The 23,889-nt window shown below is 33.3% G+C and overlaps 3 protein-coding genes and 1 pseudogene across 5 annotated transcripts; 1 reads left to right on the forward strand and 3 right to left on the reverse strand.

Moving 5' to 3' along the window:
• Nucleotides 1-1,530: 1,530 nt before the first annotated feature.
• LOC120162050 (subtilisin-like protease SBT3.17) lies at nucleotides 1,531-8,036 on the reverse strand. 2 transcript variants are annotated; one of them, XM_039172235.1, is made up of 3 exons: nucleotides 8,029-8,036; nucleotides 2,940-3,248; nucleotides 1,531-1,616 (listed from the first exon to the last, which is right to left on the reverse strand). In XM_039172235.1, the coding sequence occupies exons 2-3, from the start codon at nucleotides 3,229-3,231 to the stop codon at nucleotides 1,543-1,545; spliced, it is 366 nt and encodes a 121-aa protein (XP_039028166.1). In that variant the 5' UTR covers nucleotides 3,232-3,248; nucleotides 8,029-8,036; the 3' UTR covers nucleotides 1,531-1,542. The 2 variants fall into 2 exon arrangements, with proteins under 2 accessions (XP_039028166.1, XP_039028165.1); XM_039172234.1 differs by lacking the exon at nucleotides 8,029-8,036 and having other exon boundaries at nucleotides 2,940-3,275.
• Nucleotides 4,955-5,578, forward strand: LOC120161461. The gene has a single exon (XM_039171703.1). The coding sequence runs from the start codon at nucleotides 4,955-4,957 to the stop codon at nucleotides 5,576-5,578; it is 624 nt and encodes a 207-aa protein (XP_039027634.1).
• On the reverse strand, nucleotides 6,993-10,286 carry LOC120162049 (alpha-(1,4)-fucosyltransferase-like). Of its 2 annotated transcripts, XM_039172233.1 has the most exons (4): nucleotides 9,716-10,286; nucleotides 7,877-8,050; nucleotides 7,170-7,762; nucleotides 6,993-7,104 (listed from the first exon to the last, which is right to left on the reverse strand). In XM_039172233.1, the coding sequence occupies exons 1-3, from the start codon at nucleotides 10,193-10,195 to the stop codon at nucleotides 7,196-7,198; spliced, it is 1,221 nt and encodes a 406-aa protein (XP_039028164.1). In that variant the 5' UTR covers nucleotides 10,196-10,286; the 3' UTR covers nucleotides 6,993-7,104; nucleotides 7,170-7,195. The 2 variants fall into 2 exon arrangements, with proteins under 2 accessions (XP_039028164.1, XP_039028163.1); XM_039172232.1 differs by having other exon boundaries at nucleotides 7,071-7,762.
• Nucleotides 10,287-12,363: 2,077 nt separating this feature from the next.
• LOC120161683 lies at nucleotides 12,364-15,364 on the reverse strand (annotated as a pseudogene).
• Between the last annotated feature and the right edge of the window lie 8,525 nt (nucleotides 15,365-23,889).

The raw sequence follows: 23,889 nt of genomic DNA on the forward strand, positions 1-23,889 counted from the left end.
ACTATAGTGTGAATAGAGAGAATGTTTGAGATGAAGGTAGAGCGGGTGAATCTTGCGTTGAAGATCACAATATTATTATGGAAAATCATAGTGACCTATCCCGTAATTTCATATATTCATGAGAGACATAATGATTCAATCATCAATTCTTCTTTCTTCATTATTCTTGTCTGTTTGCCTCTTCCACTCCTCCGTTCACACAGGTCAGTACTACTGCAACTTGGCTATTTATTTTTAATTTCAACTATATGCACAATCACAAGCGAGAAAATAAGCCTTCTGGCCAATAAAATCCTAGGTTTATTGATTAATATTTATAACAAAATGTAAAGTGTAAGGTCAATTTGTTTTTGTTAATGATAGCATACATGAATATAGTCGAGGTGATTATTAGTAAAAAAGATCATTAACAATTGTTCCAAGTTAACTTGAGTTGCATATGTTAAAGATAAAGTTGACAAAGACAAATGAATATATCATTTTCAAGGCGGTTTGGTCGGTTATGAGTTACTCAAATAATATATTTTAGTTTTTTATTTATTCTAAAGTGTAATTATAAATAATATTAATTTGATTTTTTAATTTATTGATAATATATATTCAATATATACTAATACAATTATTTAAATTCAAATCTTCTAAAAATAATATCATTTTAATTACTAAGATCGTTCAATAAAATATATCGTAAAAGGGAGGTGTGGGGCTTGCTTTAACTAGCAGACAAGAAAATTAAAATAGTGTAAACCAAGTAAGTGGGGGTTGCTGGGGGCGGTTTGAAGCCGCTGCACTTTTGAGTTTCATGTCCACATTCATCAATTTTACTAATAGATTAAACCTCTCTTATTATTAAAAAGTTCTAATAAACATAAGTTTGTTACTTGATTGATTAATAGATTGAACCTCTCTTATTATAAATAAAAAGTTAAACAAACAAGTGAAATATTCAGTATTCAATATTAAAATATAATTAAAACCCAACAAAACCAAAACAAATTGAATTTGTATATAATTCTATTTTTTTTAAATGATCTCTTAAGTCTAACCAAAATTTAATTTCGTATGCCAAAGTTTTAAAAAAATCAATATCATTAGACCAAAATTTGAAAATGATGAATCTGATTTACTTTAGCATCTTCTTCATCATAGCTGATCATTAACAATGAAGGTGTCACCTTGATAATATAATTTCATTTGGTGTCAACCGTTGCAACTGCCTTAATTATTTTACTCTACCTTATTGTGATTTTATTATTCAAACACAAATGACAAAATCAATCATACCAACAGTTTTTGAGTATTTTCCCAACTTCAAAACTATTCATGAAGGCAAATAAAACAGCTAAACTAAAATAAAAACTGACCATATACTTATTATTATATAATCAAATAAGTCTACATGTAAACATAGATTGATAAAATGTAGAGTGCAGCTCAAACCATAACAGAGAGTATATAGGGAACAGGTCAAACTGCTTTATACAGGGAGACCATTGTTTGATGGGTTTTTGTTTTTAGTAGGGAAAAAGAGTTTCTTTAGCCCTATTGCAGCTTCCTTGGTCCAGAATGCAGCTGGAGTGTCCTGCTTGGGACGACTTGAAGAACTCCAGGTTGTTCTACAACATACAATTACAAAAATCAGATAATAGTACCAAATGCTACATCAACATGTAACAAGAACTTTTATATTCACAGAAACAAAAGGGTATATGCAACAATTAACATAAAAGGCCTACCCTGATCCTATATCAGCCTTTCTATGATTCCTTCTCACAACAACATCAACCTGCCAAGTAAAACTTAGATCCCAAATCACATCATCGTTTATACCTAACTTTGCTTTCCGATTTTTTTTTTACTTTTCTATTCCAACTGTCGAGCAGTCTCTTTGGACCTTATACCTGAATGCAGTTACTATTAATAGATACATAGCTAGCAAGGTGCTTTCTCATTTGTTCACGCATAGTTGCCATTACAATCTAAATCTTTTAACAATAGACACAATTGCCTGAAATCAGAGAAAAGTGTGAAAGGTCCCTAACTTAGAAAATAAAACAAGCATTATCCTCCCCCACACCAGAGAGAGAGAGAGAGAGAGAGAGAGAAGATAAGACATCTAGAAACCAAAACACTTTTTAATGAAAATGCATTAGCAATTCACAAGAGATTGATGGTGCAGGGAAAAGATATTGCACTTATAATCCTCAAAGAGAGAGAGCTGAATCCTAAAAAAGGTATGAAAGAAAAGGCCAAATGCTTTAAAAGTTGTATTTCTGGGAACTGAGTTGTTTAACTAAGAAAAAAAATATTACTTTGAGATTTCTAAACATGTTAAGTTAAAAAATCCGTTCAAGAACTGTGTTACAACTTACAAACGAGAAAACAAAGTTAATTTGTTAAAAGAAAATCTAATTAGCATTTTTTGTCACGCATCGAGTTTGACTTGTGAGGATGCTCCATGCAAAACCACAAGAAAGTGATAATAACACCACATAGATTAAACATTCAAGTTCCAAGACTCAAATTCTAGCGACTGGAATGTTCTTCAGCAGATAACTCTTCCTCAATGATGGATTGCATGAGAAATTGAATACCATTGAGTAATTTCCACACTGGTATTTTCATTTTTCTGATAGAAGATTATTCATCCAGAAAGAAATAAAAGCATGCTTTACCAAGAAAAACTAAAACCAAGTTATTTTGGATAAAGTAAAGACTCTTGAAGCATTTTCCTTTCTGCTATTTGTTTATAATTTTTCATTCTTCCTCAAGATTACATGCTAATCCTGATTCTCAATTCAGGAATTTAATTTTACAAGTTCCCAAGTTAATCGTAATTCTTAATAGAAGAAACCGAAATAATATAGTGATTCATAACAATAACAAGGTAATAATATATATTTTTAAAAACAGAGAAATTAATTATAAAAGGCTCTTACTCGATATCTCGGCAACCTGTTCGGGAGTAAGCTTGGCGGAAAAGCCGCTGGCAGCCGTCTTATAACTGTAGATCAAGGCATCCTTAGCAGCTTCTTCGCTGCCGAGGACGGATGCGAGGGTTCGGAGATGGTAGGCTTCAGGCTGCTCATCCTGAGGCTTCTCGGTGTAAATGATGTGGATCGCCGGCGAAGACGACGATGATTCCGTAGCATCTGCAGATTCAGCCATTTCGATCAAACAACACAAAGCAATTATGAAACAGAATAAACTCAGAAAAAAATTTCTGTTCATATCGAATATATGTTTAGCTCTGCTTTTCCCCTTTTAAATTCAATTTTTTGTGTGTGTGTATTTATTTAATGAAATTTATTTCCTTTCCCTTAAAAAAAAAAGAATGCCATTACGTGTCGTCTTCCTGTTTCGAGAATTCCGCTTCCGAATTTCACAAAGCCACTTCTATTTTATATACAAACTACAATATCTACCCGGTTACGCCGCGGATTTTTATATATATATATATATATATAAGCTATCTAAAATATCTCTAAACTTTATTTGATATATTATATATATTATTAAACTTTTAATTATTTTGATTATAGTATTATATTTTGATTTTGACATCAATTATACTATTAGATCATTAAATTTTTAACGATATGATAATGTGAAAAATATATATTTATGCCATTATGATGATGTGAACAAAACGATATCATTCTGACATGGCCCAAAATAACAATATTTTAGGCACTGAACTTTAGAATTGTATTAATTTTACCACTAAACTTTTAAAAGATTCAATTTTAGGCACTAAACTTTTTTGACAATATTAGCAACCAATCGTTAGCCGTCATCGATCGTCTTTTACAGTAAAATCGACATCAAAACATTCACAGTCACTCCTCTTTTTTTCTCATATGATTGGTTTTCTATGAAACCTACTCAAACAGACGAAATCCATAAAAAGATTCAATGTGCTAATACTCTCATATCCTTTTGATGGTTTTTCGATGAGACTAATTTTGAGGTATTTTTTTCGTCTTCTCGACATAATGTTTCTCAATGCTAGGATTTTCAAACAAACACTACAAACCTCTCAAATATGAGAAAGCTATAAACCCCTAAAGTGATGATTTTTTTTGTTTAATTTTGTAAATTTTGAGTGTGTTACATGAAAAAAATAATCATACGAGAAGAAAGGGGAGTGAAATACAAAATTTTAGTATTGATCTTATCGCAAAAGACGATTAGTGATGGAAAACAATTGATTATCGATGGCGGTCAAAAAATGTAGTAACAAAAAGTAAAATGTTTAAAAGCTTAGTAGCAAAATCGATACGTCTATAAAGTTTAGTGCCTAAAATAAAGTCGTTTTAGGCATCAATAGTACAATTTCAAGCACTATTCGATGACATAATTTAAGCGCAAATTCAATCCACAAAATACAGCTAAAATGATTATGTGATCAGATTTTATTATATCTCAATCATTATGTTAATATCCATATCAAATGGTCATCAATTTTTTAACGAAAAAGGATGAGTTTTGAACATATAAGTAGTAAGATGATCATTTTATAATTTATAATAGTCGGAGGACTCAACAAAAAAATGCCCTATAATCGAAGAATTATTTTATAATTTTTAATAGTCACGAGACTTAACAAATGTCTATAGTCTGAGGACCACTTATATATTTTACCCTAATTTTTATTTAAATACTTCTCATATTTAATTATCATCCCATGCTGAGTCCTTTTCTCTCCTGAACCTTTCCCATCAATGCCTTGCCCATTGGGGTCGTTATTCAATTAATTAATATTAATAATTATTTTACCTTTTTCTTTAATGTTTTGAAAAAATAATAAGTTAAATATTATATATCTATCTATCTATATAAATATATATAATTGCAGATATCAAATTAAAAGAAAAAAATAAAATCAGACTACACCATATAAAACACATACTGGTCTCCTCTAGCCTTCCTTTTTCTGTATAGCGAATAAGCTATGGCTTCTTCATCCACGCAAAAACGTGACACCTTACTTTCCACAGCCAAATACCCTTCTTCCCGGCGAACGCCTTCATTCTCTTCATCTTCGTCGTCGTCTTCATCGGCAACATTGTCATCTTCACTGGGATCCTCGTATTTTCAAGATGATTCTCCTGTCAGTCCAGCGGCTCCAGTCCGGTTTTCAGGCGTACCATTTTCTTGGGAACGTTTACCGGGTATCCCTAAGAAGCTACAAAACCACAAGAAGAACGAATCCATCAAGTTGCTTCCATTGCCACCTCCGGCTACTCCACCAACCTCCAGGAAGAACATATTGGGAAATTTGCTATCCCGGAAGAAAACTTCCACCGCCGCCGCCGCCGCTGCTGAGAGTTTCCGGAAGGACCCCTTTTTCACGGCGTTGGTTGAATGTTCCAAGGATGACAACGATGACGATAACGATGATATCAAATTGTGGAGAGCAGCAGGAGCTAAGGTTACAAGGAGTATCAGTGAAAGGTTCGGGTTCATTAACCTTTGTTGTAAAAGAACTTGTTCACTTACAGAATCAATAGTATATCTCCCAAGGGCTAGTAGCAGAACAGCTAATTATGGCCTAATTAATCGTCGCTCTCGTTAAATACAACACCCATTGCCATATCAGTCACTTACTGGGATTACTTAATCATGGTGTTAATAAAACAAAACAAAAATCTTTCTTTTGGTTATCTTTGTATTTTCTATGTAATATGAGGAGAGAATGATGGATGATGATGTTTTCAAGATCGAAACTCGTCTGTAATGTTGCATGTGATGTTTAATGAGAATATGAGTGAAGATTACATTACTCCATGTGGGAGTAATGCAGAGCTTCATTGGACCACCATAGACAAAGCCAGATCGATCTTAATTTTTCCAAAGTTAAGCGGTGATTCTGTATCTATCACCTTCTTTATTATTATATATTGTTCTCTGCTACCTGCACCGTTGCATATATTTTACTCTACCATTAATAGTATAAATGTAGAGTCATTTCGACCCCAGTAATTATCTTTCTCGTAAAATTTCAGTTGATGGAACTGAAAGTTTTATGAGATTTAGTTGACTTGTGAACTCCAAGGAATTAGCTGAATTGATACAAGGTTCAGAACAAAACATGGTTACGATATTCAATTCTTTTTTAGAATTATTAATTGAGTTTGTTGAGATGGGCAAGTAGGTAGACTTTGGTGGCTTACCAGTGAAGAATTTATTCAAGTAGATGAAGTTTTTTAATACCCTGTTTAATTCACTTAATTAAATAAATTATTTCAAGTGAAAACCTGCTTCTTTCGTTTTTAGACGAAATTTCCGTGCACGGCAAATTTTATTTGTTTTCTTAAATTCAGAGGTAAAAGGTACGGATCTCTCACGCAAAAAAACTTTGGCATGAAATAGTAAGTAATGTGGGTTTAATTACTGACAATGTGTGCAAATCATAATCAGAGATCCATGTCTAGTATTAAATGCTATATGTATTTGTTCCATTAATATCTGAGAACAGATGGTTACGTCTCTTACAAGATTCAACAACCGTTTACGCACGAGACCAGACATAGATGCCTTGCGTTTCAAGTATTATTTATGGACACCCAGCATGCATATACTGTCACATACAATATATAAATGGAATAATAAATTCGGCAGCAAATGCAAATTTAATTAGCAACCACATCGTGCTTAACTTGAATGAAACCCTTCTTTAATGTGGGTTTTGCTTTTGTGCAAGTAATTTAGCGAAAGGGTGTCCATGATTAAATTATATCACCTCACTAAAATAAATACAAATAAATAATCTTATTTTTCACAGATGGATTTTACCAAACAACTGCTTAACATGTAAATCCAAAGGAAGCTTATAGATTAAAATGGTAGGGTGAAAGTATTCAGATTTTAAGTTCGATTTAAACTGTGTATGACATTGACCATCAATTTTCATTTACAGAAGACATGTATCTGTTTATTTCCATCCAAGATGAATAATTTCAGCAAAGAGCATGGATCTAAATTACCATCTCTCCACAAATTACCATCTCTCCATCTTGTAAACATGAATGCAAATGATCCAAGTACAAAATTGATCTTTACACATCTACAACAAATCCCATTGGTCATTTTGCATTAAATTCTATTAGATCAAACACAAAATTGATGACTCGTTACAAATGGGTTACCAAATACTAGGAGAGTAAAGTGTGAAGTATATAAAACAATAAACTCATTCTGTTCTTGCATTTCTCCCACCTTTTGTACTAACTACCTCACACAATCGGCATGGCAATGTGTCGAGGCTCGCTGCACGGGCCTTTGCATAGTTACCTAATACACCACATCTTCTCCAGGCATGGTACTCTGCATAAGCTACAGGATCATTAGCAATGGCTTTCACGTAGGAAGCCAATTCCTCCATGGAGCTAAACTTGGTTCCATCTATGATTGAATACGGAGGGACAAAGTCCAGCACATTGGGAGCTCCAAAATAGATAGGTACTGCACCAGAGTCCAGAGCGTAAAATAGCTTCTCGGTCACGTAGCTCTCTGTAACGGTATTTTCAATTGCGAGGGCGAATTTGTAATGAGACATAGCGCAATGTAAATGATCCCACCACTTTGGGTTGTTGGCATCATTTGCACACTCAGGGTAGAAGGAAAGGGCCATGTCCAAACCACCAACATTGTTCAGGCATTTGCCAAAGGAGTGGTGAGGCAGCAACTTGAGAAGACTCTTAGCAAGCTGGTTTCTTCGAGAAAGGCAACGTGATGAAGACCAATAAACAAGTGTATCCTAGAAATACATTTAAAGAAGAAGAAAAACCCCTAATGTGATTACAACCATGTATTTATCTAAGGGTATTATTGAGGTAACACACGTACAAAGAAATATAAGCCAGCTACTCACATTGTTCTTATCTGATGATATGTGATAATTTCGACCATTATGAAAGAGAGCACCAGCATAAGTTGACTGAACATCATCTTTTGCATGGTAACTAATGAATATATCCTCCCGACCTGAACGCTTCCTGCCAGCCTCAAGGTCCATGTACACACGAAGTGGATCTCCTCTGTGCCTCTAAACAAAAAGAAAAGACTATTTCAAATGATGCTGGAAAATACTAATCAAAGATTGGATGTATAATTATCTTAAAAAGCAGCAACAGGAAACCAAAACATCCATGTGTAGCTATTCTACTGGTTGAATATTGTAACAAGCCAAGGTGAACATCTTCTAGTTCTGTTGACCAATATTTAACTGAGCAAAAGCACGGACATGTCAAAGAATAAGGCAAAAGCAAGGACATTAATTATAGAGGATAAAGAATAATAAATCAAAGGACTTAACTGATGCTTGGCTGGAAGAAAAACCAAAGTGAAAGATTACTTTATCTTTCTTGCATCTCTTCATATGGTAAGGTCATTCCAACAGAAGACCTTGTTTGTTACAATATTCAAGATGATAATGAAAAACAAGAGACAGTAGTTCAGCCTTCGGTAGGGGCAGAACTAGCTTTAATTAGCAGGATTTTAAAAAATGTGATGAATTATATCTTGAATGTTTTTAGATTTCTTCCACTTTATCGTCTGACAATATTTTTCTCTAACAAGATACCAACAAGGTTCTTTGGACAAAATTTTCTAGACTAGTCATTTTGAATCAAAGGGGGAAATAATTACCACGGTCATGTAACAACCCAAATTACGAGTCAATGTTCGTGCATTAACTCAAGCCTCGATAATCATGGATTATATGTTCGTTTGGGCTAGCGGGTCAAGTATTGGGCTTAATTGATTACGGATTAGACCAAAAGTAGAGTAAAAAGAGGATTATTGAATAAGGGTGATAAGGGGAAGGACCTATCCTACAGTGTGATTAAAGAATTAGAGCTTGAATTAAATTCAATGGAGCAAGTTGATGAAGGGGTCTCCTATATCATAAAAGAGAGGCATACCCCTCTTTTTCATCTTCTCGTGCGTAAGATAAGGGGAAGGGCACAAAGACAGAAATATTTTTGTCTCTTGCCTCTCTTTACAGACCTAAAATAAAAATACCCTCTTAGCAACCAAAATTCAATGGAGCAAGTTGATGAAGGGGTCTCCTATATCATAAAAGAGAGATTTTCTATAAAGCATCTATGAATGCATAAATTAATGAACCATGAGCCAACCCAAGTAAATAGGAAAAATACATGATCTGATATTTTCTTTTAAGGAACCCCAACTTCTGAACCCTACTCCCACAACAGGCAAAACAAAGCTCGTCTTCTTTTCTTTGGTCATATACCCTAAAAGTTTTGAACTATGTCCATGCATAATGATTTATCTAATGCTCAAATTAACAAATGGTTAAACGGGAGAAGAGATCCCTGACACAACAAAAAGTAAAATCTCTTAGGTTAAACCGTTGCAATCTATCTATCTAATTGGTTACCAAGGTTGCTCTTACTAAAAAAATAAAATTCCCTCTTGTTCCTAAACATCTTGTACACATCAGGCAGCAGCTAATTACTAAAAGACTTTACTTCACTGATATTTTGATGAACTACACAACGATCTTCTTGTGATACGAATTGAAAGAATATCTCAGCTTTGAATCCACAAATCAAGCAGGTCAGATAGATACTTAACCAAATAGCCATTTCAACTCCATGATTTCAACTTTACTCAAGCAAATAAATCAAAATTTTCTATATTCCAGCAAAAGGCAAAGGCAAAAAAAGAAAGAAAGAAGGAAAACTACCTGAAATGAAGGGGTTGAGGTCTCGAACAAAAGGGCATCAGGTTTATCAGCCAGAACGGAAGATTTAGTCCACAGGCAACTCATCCCACATCGACAAGAATACAAATTGTCCAAATTATCAGGAATCCAAGTCCAGCCTTTTACCAAAACACTAACATGCTCCATTTTCAACTGATTGCAGGAAGACTCGCCACCAGCTTCCTGCAACGACCCAGAGCTGTTGGAAAGCAAACGGATCAAATCGTGATGTTTGAGCTTGAATCGGGCACAACCCATTTGAGAATCCCATGTCCTGAAAGCAGAGAGCAGATCGGTGAAAGGGTGGGGGCTGGAAGAAAGGGTAAGGGGAGAGGTGGAAAAGGGTCGTTGGATAGAGGAGGAAACGGAAGGGAATTCGAGGAAACCGGAGAAGAAGAGGATCAAGAAAGTGAAGAACAACATGAGCGTAACGGTGAAGGTGTTGAGAGGTTTCAATTGCATGGTGGGGGTGGGGACTGGGGAGAGTAATTGTGTCAGTTGGGTTGTCTTTGTTTTATTATCCTCTTTCTCTCTTTGTTTTCGTTATTTGTAAAAATAGGAAAGAAAAATAGAGGAAAAACTATGGCGTGGGGATATGGGGATTTACCAGACTTTTTATTGTTTTAAAATTCTTTTATTGCTGCTGTTGAGAAAATACATAAAATGCTTTTATGAAAGAAACGCTTTGAAACTCTTAAACAATCTCTTTAATATTTGATCACACTGACTATTATATCAAAATTGTAAAAATACAATAAAGATATAATTTTTATTGTAATACCATTTATTTTTTAGAATGATAAATAAAAGTCAATCATTGATAGCTCTTCACTTCTGCATTCTCCATATTAGACTAGACAACAAGTTTGGTTTGACTAGGCAACAAGTATATGTTTTTTTTATATTTTATATAGTACATGAACTGTAAAATAGAGTATCGAATCAAACCGAACTGCCTTCAAATCTGTGCATTAAAATTTCTAAAACAGAATCATGATCCAACCCAAGCTTCCTGTACAGTAAACATTGCCCTGGACATTGAGGGCAGGCTAAACAGATTCATCTATTTGATCAATAATCCTACAGGGAGGAATGGCCCGAAAAAGCAGTTAAAATTGCCCTGGTCATTCAAGTTTCCATTGTTTTGGTGCACTGCTCCCATTGATTATATAGCTAACCGGACATTTAAGATTTTATTTCACTCTTACATGACCTTATGAAGTCGAGTAAACTTGCCTTACGATAAAAATGAGTCTAGATGAAGAAAATATATAACATTATTGAATTAGCCAGAAACCTATAGCATTCCCCTGATACAGCTGGCTCATCTTTTCGTGGGAGATTGAAGCCAGCTGAAAATAATGACAAGTCACAGATGTGGTCAATTGCTTTAACAAGTTGATTGCCAGAGATCATGAAATCAACCTGCATAATATAGAAAAGAAAAAGAACAATCCCCAAGTTTAAAAAGGTACATAGAGCAGCAGCTAATGTCCCTTTGGGCTTAACATAAATATCCCCATATAATTATACACAGAGCAGCAGCACTCTTAATGGGTAAGAAAAACATAATTCAGTCCCAATATGCTCTCTGCTAATTTCAGCTGCAAGAGCTGTTTTGACATCATCACAAGCAGCAGATTTCTTCAATTCTTCATCCAGGGTGAAACCAAACCTTGCACCTAATCAACGAAATAAAAGTCTAAACGTTTCATGTCTTTTTGAGTTCATATATTCAGAGAACAATTAACAGAAAATGGTTGACCAGCCTTGTTAGCAACAAGGCAATTGCTAGAAGCATAAGAAAGCTTAGCCAGCTTTCCAAGACTGTGAGTCCAAGTGTTGCGGACATTCTTCTTATACATATTTCTCAATTCTTTTTAAAGATAGGATGGCATCCATTTCAATAATATTATTAGCACAAATCCACTTAAAGACTAACTCTGATAATCATAAAATCATCTTTTGAAAGATAATTTTACCTTGTTTGACACGCGCATGTAATTCAGCAATTTTGATCAAATGCAGCTCCAAACCAGCTCTTTAAAGACTAATTCTGATAATACAATTGTAAGTAGAGAGAACCTGAAACAGGGGATAGAAAAGTGGGGTAGAGCAGTTACTATAATCCTAAGTTCATTTTCATTAAGTACCTGTATCCAATACTCATGTCTGAAACATATTCATATATGGGTACGAGGATATAACCTCCAAGGATCCTTCAAATACATCAGAAAGTTAGAAAAGATTAAACATACCCATCTCCAACTGTTACTAGTATCTCTTGCTCACACCGGAGCCTAAGTAACATAGCTATAAGTTGTTCTCGTAAGACCAAAATGTTCTGAGTGTTGTTGCAACCACTCAAAAGGTTTTGGCCAGAAATAGCTTGTTCCTTGTAAAGAATTGTCATCCCATTGATCATAAAGACCTAAATTCTACATATAATACAATAAATAAAATGAAGAAACATGAATGTCCAATACCATTACCATTAACTGAATATCAAACCTCATATGTATCTAAACTGATTGTAAGTAGAGTTTAAAGTAACCTAAACCCATGTATCATGCGATATCCTGAACTATTTCCCCAGTTGGTTAACCAGAAAAAAGAAAAGAGCAAGAGAATCAATAGGAATGTAAAAACTTTATTATAATAATCTATATGATCATACGAGCTACAAACCATATAAGGGGGGAAAAGGAATATGAAGATCAAAATAGACAACGGCTTTAATGCAAGCAACATTTGAATCATTCTCAGTTGAAGTCTTTCAATCTTTTTTTCAGCACATCCATCGATTTCTTCCGTGAACTTGTTTTTGTATTTCTGGTTGAAAGGCTCCCGAAGATCCCATCTGCTGAGTCCTTGAATTTTTCGATGATGCTAGCCACTTTCTTATGATCCAAAGCATTGTAGGATTTCTCCCGTATTACAAGATTCGAGAAATTCTCAGGCTGGCTGCTGGACAAAAGGTTTATCAACTGCCGGGCTTCTATCAAGCAACTTCGAAAACTGCCTTCCTTGTATATCTCACTCAGGCCAGTGCTGTCAAACCTCTCTTCAGCAAAATTCTCTAACACCTGTAGATCATGGTTGATAACCATGACTGCATTGGCATTAAACCTCTTGACACTATTAGTAAGAAATGCAGCAACAATAGAATTGGAAATATGCTCAAGTGCCCCACAACCAACTTTGTACAATGCATCCAATGGCAGGATTTGCAGTGCTGTTGAGAAAACACTGTCAAGGTAAAGGACTACCTCATTCATATACTCACTATTATTTTGGGATATCTCTTCAGAAGTCCAGTTTATAATTTCCGTAAGTGCCAAGAACTCATCTAACTTACTATTTACCAATTTCAGGAGAGCCAGATAAGCTGCATCTCTTGAAGTTTTTAAAACTGCCTTGGCAGTCAAACTGGCCTGAGGCCTCTCAACTGATCGAACCGGAATCCCACAGAGTTGGGCAGCATGTTGAAGGAAAAAGTCACAAGCTCTTTCAAGAAATGTTATATTTGCAGCAATCTGCATGGCTTGAGATACAGTAATGCCATCACTCTGAACAGTGTCAGTACAACTTCATTAAGCACATCAATCAAGAGTTTGTCCCAAATACTTCCTCGCTGCATCATAAAAATTGGAATTAACTCCAAAAGACAAGTAATCAACTGAGCTTTGACGAAGGATCGCACAATGCGGCAGCAATCAGGCACCATAAAGGAGAATGGTGCAATATATGGAATGTTGGCATTACATCTGACGTATGAAGATGAAATGCCAAACATTACTCTCATAGTCAGAATCCTTCTTTATTACCATCTGATTTAGGAATCATTAGAAATAACATTATCAATTGCTTACGGCACTCTTCAAGAAGAAGCTCGTGGTATTTGTCTCGGCTATTATCCAAGGCCTCGAGAATTGACCCCACTTCATACCCATACTGCTAAGAGTTGCCCCAAGAAGAGCTATATAATCCTTCACCAAGAAGATGTGTTGCAGAATCCATATGAAATATTGTTCTTCCAAAACTGATGCCACTTTGCAACAGTAGTTTCCCACATCGTCTCAACTTGATCAGCAGACAACAAGCCTCCAGAAGTCCTGAAGACCCTGTCTTCCACAATAAAGTAGCCTGCAATTTGAGCTAGGTAGGATTGATATGATTCAACAAATGGTATTGAAGAAGAGATTTGCAAATCTGAATTGAGTTGTAATAAACGATTTTTGTAGTAATATTCACGAATTGCTCTTGGGTTCCAAGGCAGGAATGGATGTGATATGCCCGATAGAGGAGTAAGATCAAACTTCAAAACATAATCTTCATCAAGCTCTTCGACATCTAATGAATAACCTGTATCTCCTAAGCCAGAAATGTTCAGTTCCTCGGCTTTTCTTTGTCGTTCAATCATTTCCTCGTCTCTCTGGCGTAGTGATGCAGCATGACCAATTGCTGTCTGTCCAATATCCTTGGCAGAACTCCTAATATGGGCTAGCCATTCATTAAAGTCTTCAGTAACTTTCTTTTCATATGTGCTTTTATTATAGGAATATTCTTCTGAATATTGTTTTGATTGCATTACGGAATATTCTGCAAGTAGTTTGTCTCAATCAAATCCACAGTTTTCAATGCCAGGAAAAACTGGCCTGCTGAAAGGTAAGTGTTGCATTTGACAACGAGCTCCAAGACTCAATACAAATCTTGGACTTCTTAATAGCTTCAGTCACATTTTCTTAATTGAAAAAGATTCAAGAAAGCTCTTCAAGTTTCTCCAAAAGAGCACCCCCGACCTCCTGCAACTTAAAATTATCACTAGAAAGATCGCTTTTAAGCTCTTCGGCATCAACCAAGACACCCCGAAGCTCACACGGCGAGAATGAATTCCTCATAGTGAGTCTTGCAGAGCTCCTCAATTTCCACTTCTTTCTTTTTCACAATATGCTTCAGCTGTGAACAGCGCCTCAGGCCGCCCCATTTCGAAGGAACGTCGAACCAGAGGACCCAAATCATCCCCATTCCCAATCATAGTCGCAACTACCGAGTCTTCCCCTGCATCCCCATTCTCCATAGCACCTCTCCTCTTGGGTTTCGATTCCATTGTTTAATAAACAAACCAAACAAACACTGCAAACAAAAAGTATTCCAAAAAATACAAAAAAAGAAAAGAAAAGCCAAAGCCAACACAATCAGAAAGCATAAAAGGCTTATATAGAAAATAAGTTCTAAAATATCATTTATAAAGCACCCTGCTTTATGATCAGACAACAACAAAAACAACAGAAATTCGAAAGTTAATGCAGGTTTTAAGGAACATTAACAAAGGCACAAAACAATGAACTAGAGCTGTAAATGAAGAAACTAAATACCCTAATTGTGCAAAAGAAGTGTTACTCGTACCTGAAAAAGAAGGGGAAGACTGTTGGATCTGAGTTTGGTGAAGTTAAGAAATTTTGGTGGGTTGAAACTTGAAAGGAAAAGGTGGGGTTTTTCGCTTTTCTTGTAAGCTTCGTCAGATTAAGAAAAGCAACAGACACCAGATGGAAAAGGAAAATCGTCGTCCTCGTCGTCTCCTTTTCTGTAGCTTTCTTTTCGTTGTTTTCTCTTTGGTCGGATAAAATCGGAAATTTTGGCTTAAATATTTCTATAATTTTTTTTTATAAAGACTAAGTTTTTTTTTTCAAAAAATGGAAATCATTTTTATATTTACAATTCAATATAATTTTTTTGACTAAACAATTCAATATAAATTTAGCATTCAATAATATATTATAAATTAATCCAATGACATCGGATTAATAATAACTTTGTGTAGTATGTACCATAAATGTTAAAATAGTTTTTTTACGCAAAATTGTTAAAATAGTTAGAAACGATGACGAATTTAATTTGAATTATTTAATAGTATAAGATAATTTGAATGTAATATTTGTTTAAAAAAAATTAACTATTATATATTTTATGTAGATATAATTGTTCGAATCTGAATCTTCTAAGAAAGATAACGTTATCACTTATCACTGAAGTCATTTAATAAACTTGAACTTAATTTAAACTTGAATTTAATAGGAATACGTTTAAAATATTCAAATATCATTATATATATTTTTTAGATTAATATGGAGTAAGTATAAGATAATAAATGTTTAAATATAGCTTTCAACCATTTACATTAAACTTTATAGGATAAATACCATAAGTTTGATCACTGAACTTTTAAGGTGTTTTTATTTTGATCATCAAACTTTTAAAACTTACATTACATTTATTAAACTTTTAATTTACTTTCATTACGATTACTATCGTTAGTTGTCGATAAGAAATGATGATGTCACACATTAGAGTCTGCCCTCCAAAACTCCTAAGGTTTCAAATTTGCAGTCGTAACCAACACTGATTTTTTATGAACAAAATGATTGTTGATTAATTCCAAAGGTGGGAAGAATCTGTTTTACTAGAAACCTAATATAATTTGGTTTTCAAGCTAATCTGACAGATGATAATAACAAATTCAAAGGTTTCAACTTTTCATTTTAATTAGGGTTTACTTGTAATTTGGGAAGATTAAAAGGGTTTGTTTGACATGTTTGAACCAAAATAAATAAAGATAAGAATAAAATATAAGTAGTTTAGTGATTTTTTTACCAGATAAACCACAAACAACGACAAAAACGATGATGATTCAATATAAATTAAAAGCTAAAACTTTTTTATATGCCATAATTAATCGTGATATCAATTTGAAATCAAACTATGTTAAATTTTTTTGTCAAACAAGGCTATCCTATTGTTAGAATTGATTGACAACCGTTTTGATCCTCATAAACTCGATTTTTGCAAAGATTAAAAGTTTGAAAAAGTAAAGTTTTATTTTTGGGAATAACTCATATTAAAAGTTTGATGATCAAAATAAAAATATCCTAAAATATTAATAACTATCAGTATAATTTACTCATTCTCAAAATTATCGAAATGATATCTTTTAGTGTCATGTAAGGTAAAAGCAAACCATAGTGTATTTTTTAACAATATGTTTGATTATGTCCGTCTTTATCCTATATGACATGCTCGATTATTAGATGATAAGATTTTATTATATTGACGTGAAAGATGATGGACCAAGTACGCCTTTTAAGAATTTAAATTTTTTTAAAATGAAAATTTGATTGCAAATCATCAAAATGAATAAAATAATAATAATGCATCAAAGAGGAAATATAAAAAAAAGTATATAAAAGAATAAACACACATGGTACATATAAAAAATATGTGTTAATATAAGTAAGATGAACTACCTCTCTCAATTGATCCACACGTCCAAATTTTGGGTGAAAATACAAAAATAGCAACAAATTTATGGTGACTTTTAGAATGGGATCCATGTGTCTTTTGTAGACATATTTTCTGGAAAGACGACCTATTATATCTTAACTTTACAACATTTCTTAAAACGCATCAATCTAATGTTGAAAACTTAAGATATATCAATTTTAAAGAAGACATCGCATGTCGAAATTCATATACAAAATTTTATATATATTACAAATTTTTAATATCTTTATTAATTATTTGTAATATAATTAATACAGGATGATGCATTGTCTTTTAGTATTAAAATTATTAATTTACTAGGAATTAAGTTAGAGACAAAAAATTATTTTATCTTTAATTTATTATTATTTTATTCATTAGTTACTTAAGACTTTAAAACTCCCCCTATATAAAGGAGGTTTCATTCACGACTGTAAAAAAATGTTATTGATTGTCAATATAATGTGAGTACATTTTGCAAGTGTTGATTATCTTGTGCTCTCGAAATTTTTTTCATCATGAAATTTTGCCAGTTCAACGTGAGTGAGATCTTCACACTCTAAATTATTTTTCTAATACGATTAGAAAAGTTGATTAGAGCAGCGACTAGAAGAGGTCTTAAGATAAATCTTAATCATCATCAACATTTTCATCACAACATCATTCATGTCTATATCACATACAAAACCTAATTCACGCATCTTCGTACATATGATGAGAAGTTTTCAAATTCGTTTATCTTTTTTTTTTTTTTTATCTTTTTACATATCCATTATCCATCCATCAGCATATTTTTAATTTACATTGAAGATTTCAGCCAAAAATCATAATTTTGGTTTAGTCTTTTCTTTTGTACCAAAGCTATTTTTTATTGAATCTAGAACCCTAGACTTGAATTTTTCAACGAAAAGGAACGTTCAATAACTCTACTACCAATTTCTATCAGTCCAAACTATATATTGATTTTTTTCAATTAGTCCATATAATCACATATTCAAAATCTTCCAATAATTATAAGTAATTAAATTTTAACAATAATTAACTTTAAAACCAATCTGGGCAAACAATAATCTAAGGTGGTGTTTGGTTCGCATGAATCCTTTGGAATTAAGGGAAATTGGAATCCAATTCCATCACTTTCTCATGTTTGGTTCAAGTTTTCCATGGGAATTGGAATCCCTCATGGCTTCAACTTTCCATCAAATGAGGAAAAGTGAATTCCATCAATTTTATGATAGAATTCAATTCCCTTGTTGGAGGGAATTAAAATTTGACCATACTACCCTCATCAATCTTTTAGTAACTTATTCATATATTGAATAAAAATATTTTTTATTATTTCGGGTGGTTTCTAATTCATATATTCTGGTCGGGTCGGTTGAAACTTTATTTTAGTCGGGTCGGTCGATTTTTTTAAGTGTGATATTCGGGTCGGGTCGAGTTCGGGTTTAGGGTGAAAAATACCCGGCCCGAAAATATATATAATTTTACCTTATATATTTAGGGATAATTACAATAATACCCCTCTATATATATTTTTTCAATTAAGTCACTGTTTTTATTAAATAAAAATAATTGTTTTATTATTTCGGGTATGGTCTGGTCGGATTTCTAATTCATATATTCGGGTCGGGTCGGGTGAAACTTTATTTTGGTCGGGTCGGGTCGGGTTCGGGTTTAGGGTGAAAAATACCCGACCCGACCTAAAAATATATAGTTTTACCTTATATATTTAGGAATAATTACAATAATATCCATATATATATATATTTTCAATTAAATCATTGTTTTTATTGAATAAAAATAATTTTTTTATTATTTCAGGTCGGGTCGGGTTTCTTATTCATATATTCGGGTCGGGTGAAACTTTATTTTGGTCGGGTCGGGTCTCGGATGGAGGTTCCCTTGTTCTCGGGTTGGGTGGACCAAAAACCCGACCCATGGTCATCCCTAATTGGGATGATTTTAACTTATGATGTTTATTAGCATGATTTTATAATTTATTGAAATGAATAATCAATCAATAAAATTAAAATTTATTTTTTTAAATTTTTATAATATATTGTTACATGTAATTTATAAAATAAACTAAAATTAAGAGAAAAAAATAAGAAGGACAATTCTGTCATTTTACATTACTGAAATCAAATTCATCTTATATGTTTGCGAACCAAACAGAATATGAAATTGGATTCTAATTCATTCCTGCCAACCAAACAGAATATGGAATTGGATTCCAATTCCTGACAGATTCTAATTCATTCACAGATTTCAATTCTCTCAGAAACATTCCAGCGAACCAAACGCCTCCTAAAGATATAGACCCTCACGGTTTAGGATTTGATTAATTAATTAATCACTAAAGTAACCCAAACGCGAACTCGTTCATTAGGTTGGACTTAATATAATATTTGGTCCAACAATTATATAGTTGTTGGGTCATGCTCAAATCTTATAACCCACATTATTTAATTGGACTGTCTTGATTCTTTAAAAGTTCTAACTAGATTAGGTTTTCCTTAATGGACTACCATAAATTAAATATTAAAATTTGCTTTAACATAAATTAAAGGTCAATGCTTAATAAAATACACCTTAAAAAGTCAAAGATTCGTTTAAACGCTAAAGGGTATAAAATTTTATATCTGAAATAAGTAACAAATATTATAATCAATTTAAATGTAAAAAGAAAAAAGTTAGTGGTTGTGACGAAACGTGAGGCTTGGCAAGTAGTGGTGCTCAAACACATGAATCACGCCGGAAGCATTGCTTGGGAATTCAACCTTATATATAGTCCGTAAACCCAGCACCAAAAATAATATGAAATGGGATACACTTTGAACTCATTGGACGAAATTCCCTTGTTACCGTGACTTTGTGCATTAATTGAGGAAACGGATAAGATCTCCACTTCATTTCCATGTAAAAGGCCAAAATACTATTCAAACAATGAGTATGCTGTGGGACATCAAAGCTTCCAAACAAAACAAAGCTCACCATTTTTTTTTATTAGTATGTTGTGATTATAAGATAATATATATTCTAAATTAATTTTAATTATTTAACAATGAGTATTCAAACAACCATATAAACATCGTGCTCAAATTTAAAACTTATAAGATATTAACTATTCTTTAAACCACTGAAATGATTTAATTCGTATAATTGATTATTGTTCTTTTATCTATTGCTTTTATAGAATTCCAAAATATATTAACCATCAATTAATGCATGGTAGCACTGTTTAGCATTTCTAGCAATTAATTAATTAATTTGATTTTTTAAAATATTGTTGTAATTTTTTATAAATAAAAGTAATATTTGTGCTGTCGGGTGTTGGGACTGCTCACCTTAAATATCTAGTTTCTATCAACCAAGATTTAGATTCAGTTTTCCGATATGACTAATAATTATTTAATCAACTATCAAAGCACAAAAGATTTTTCAAAAATCAAACATAAAATTAAATTTAGGTCAGTGAAATTTATTTTTTATTTCTATTTTTAAAATGGGAGTTTTGTATAGATTTATTAGATTAAGTCACATACAAAACCGGACAAAAATAACTGTCTCGTTAAAAAAAACCTCCTTAGACCTACATGAAAAAGAAAAAAAAAAGAAAAAAAAGAGTGTATCATGTACCACCACATATTAAACAGTACATGCAACATAAGCAGAGAATGGCAAAATACCACCCTCCCATTGCTAACATCAAACCAAACAATAGCCTCACCCAAAGCCAACATCAAGACAAAACGATAAAACAAATGAATAACCACATATCCATCACACCAAACCATCATGGAATCAAACTATCCACCCAGCCAACACATCCGAAACAGCCCACCTGCAACATGGAAATTCACTGCAGCGCGCACATACAACAAGTACCAAAAGCACTACTTGATTCATCAGCACCCATCTAATGTTAAAACAGATAACACAAAACAGCACGAAAAACCAGCTACACAGATCCCACGATACTCCCGAAGCACTGTGTAACCAAACCGAACAGAAATCAGAATCTACTCCGTACCACCATGCCACACAACAACCCAGCAGCACTACCGCCGAAAGGAGTAGCAGTGCAACACCACAGGAAGTAGACCCTACATATAATTCCATGTACTGACTACTAGGACTAAACCAGCCAATCTCCAACACACAAACTCTCTCGACAAAACGGGGCCAATAGCACCAGAACCAGACTACTGTACGTAAGATTACCACCCGCTAAACAGCACTCAGCAAAAACAGAAGTTGGAACCCAATTTACACCCCAACCCACCCCCCACAATTAAAGAGGTGCCCCTGTATAAACAACAGAATAAAACAGAGCTCAAAACATACAAGCTGCATAACCATCGAGAAGCCACCTGTAACACTCAAGCCATCAATCACCTTCTGCACACAATGAAGGCATGTGGCCTTTTTTGAAATTATTGTCTGAGCAGCACACCTCAGGCCATTTCGAGCAGCACCAGCAACCGATCCTTGTGACAGCCAACTCGAACAGATTGTCCTCAGTCAACCTAATATTCTAAACATAATGCCATTTCTGAGTAACCAGATTGACTAGAAAAGCCAAAAAAAAGCCATGCTCCTCAATTGTTTGCTCGATTTTGCGATCGGCATTCCATCCCAAGAAGATAGAAAAGACCTAACATCTCCCGGGCACACAAAATGGATATTCCACACCGAGAACCATCTTGACCACACTCTCCAAACTACCTCACACTTACAAAACAGGTGGTTCACCGTTTCCCTCTTCTTTGTGCACAGGGCACAGACGCCGGAATCTGAGATAGGGATACCCTTAGATTCTAACTCTGCAAGAACGGGAAGCCTATTTTGAGTAGCTCTCCATACAAGAAACTCAACTTTTGGAGGCGCCAGGTTAGCCCACACTAACTTCCAGAAATTATCATATTCACTGTAAACCGGAGTGGACTTATGACAAAAGACACTTGGGGTGTACAGCCCGCTAGAGGACCCCAACCAGCATAGCCTGTCAGCAGATGAGGGACTGCCTGCCGCTTCGTTTAGAACTCGGATAAAATCATGCCAGAGGTTCAATTCCCAAGTAAACAGCTCACGCCGATCTCAATATCCCACTTCCACACCCCTCGAATTTTGAGCCAAACTCCGACACTTTCCCTTGTTTTTATCACCAAACCGAAGATTATCGGGAAAGCGTTTTTAAGACGGGAATCTTGTCCAGTGGTCATTCCAAAAATCTATGCAATTACTATCCCCTAAACTGACTTTTAAGCCCTTCGTGAAGACATCCTCGGAATTTCAATATATATATTTATTTCACATATCTTAAATTGATATTTTTAATTTATGTATTCTATATATTTTAAATTTTTGTTATGACTCAATAATAATTATTAAATCTAATTATATGTTTGGTCAATGTGTATACATATATCGTGGATTTAATTTGTATTATATAAATTTACATTCATATAATTTAATTGTATCATTTATATCGAGATTAAAAATTAAAAAACACAGATGTTTTAATTATTAATTAAATATAGAAAGTAAATTTATAACTTGTATTCAGTACAAAGTTTGATAACAGACTTTCCCTTGCACCCACCGCCATATACCCATCACCCTCAGTCCTAGTATCCTACAATATTGGACGTGTTTTTTTTTTTAATTTCGCGTGCTTAATGACTTATATGTGACACAATTGCAATGATGAAATGGTTTTACCTAAAATAAAACCAAATTTGCACGAGTGTCTTTTAATCAATAAATATAAATTGAGTCATTAAAATATATTTTACATGATTCGGCGTATTATCTCATCTTAAAATTAAAATATGATTCTATTTGTAAATATTATATGTATTGTTAATTATTTAGTTAACAATAACCCTTTCACACTTTAATTTGAAATACCAACTCTTAATTTGAACTATTTTGTACTGAATGATATAATGTATGCAATTTGTATATTGTTTTATAGTATTGTATACGTAAAAGAATTTCTTTGGAAGATTCATACATCTAATATAGATGTATGGTATAGGTTGATTCAAATTAATCATGACAAAATCCTAAAAATCGAGAAAACAATAGGGGAAAAATATGGTTTTGAGATGTATCTCTCTTTTTTTTTTGAGAAGTGATTTATTCAATTTTATAATAATAACCGAACAAACTTACAACAATGTCGTTAAAAAAACCTTCCTAAACTTAAATGAAGGAAAAATAGTGCATCTTATCGTTGTCAAACTTCAAACTTACAACAAGCGATTAGCTTCACTCTCACAATTAGACAACACACAGTATCCAAAACCTAGAGAGCAAAACCAACAAAAGGGAAGGATTTGCACGCAAATTCTACCCACCCGAGATCACTAAAGCAACCTGTTCCAGCTTACAACACCAAAAACAATATAGATAGTGATTAATAATTAATACGTAATTAGGATACTTGCATTAGCGCGTTTAACGGTAATGTTAAAATGTAGATCCATATAATCAAATTGAATTATGGAGTAAGTTATTTTCTAAAACACTAATAGCAATTAATTTTTGAATAAATAATAAATAAATACGATAAGAATTTATTATTTAAAAAAACGAAATAATATATAAAATTTAAATTAGACTAGCTATATTTATTAATATCATGAAAGAGTAAAAAATAATAGTTAATTAATAAAATATAATCTTATAAAGAAAAATTTTATAAAAAAATCAATCAATTTTTTTTAAATATAGATACTGACAATTGGATATTAAAAATAAAACTATTTAAAATTCTAATTAAACTATCAAATAACATTTAAAATAGAGAACTTAAAAGTGTGCAT

This window comes from Hibiscus syriacus, unplaced genomic scaffold (genome assembly GCF_006381635.1).
Source record: "Hibiscus syriacus cultivar Baekdansim isolate YM2019G1 unplaced genomic scaffold, ASM638163v2 tig00111402_pilon, whole genome shotgun sequence".
Classification (NCBI taxonomy): Eukaryota; Viridiplantae; Streptophyta; class Magnoliopsida; order Malvales; family Malvaceae; genus Hibiscus; species Hibiscus syriacus.

Coding starts and splice junctions, on each gene's coding strand:
- LOC120162049 (XM_039172233.1), bottom strand. CDS start 10,195: ATGCAATTGAAACCTCTCAACACCTTCACCGTTACGCTCATGTTGTTC. Junction 8,051..9,715: donor CCTCAACCCCTTCATTTCAG/GTAGTTTTCCTT, acceptor CTTTTTGTTTAG/AGGCACAGAGGAGATCCACT. Junction 7,763..7,876: donor TATCATCAGATAAGAACAAT/GTGAGTAGCTGG, acceptor ATGTATTTCTAG/GATACACTTGTTTATTGGTC.
- LOC120162050 (XM_039172235.1), bottom strand. CDS start 3,231: ATGAACAGAAATTTTTTTCTGAGTTTATTCTGTTTCATAATTGCTTTG. Junction 1,617..2,939: donor ACAGGTTGCCGAGATATCGA/GTAAGAGCCTTT, acceptor TGTATGTTGTAG/AACAACCTGGAGTTCTTCAA.
- LOC120161461 (XM_039171703.1), top strand. CDS start 4,955: ATGGCTTCTTCATCCACGCAAAAACGTGACACCTTACTTTCCACAGCC.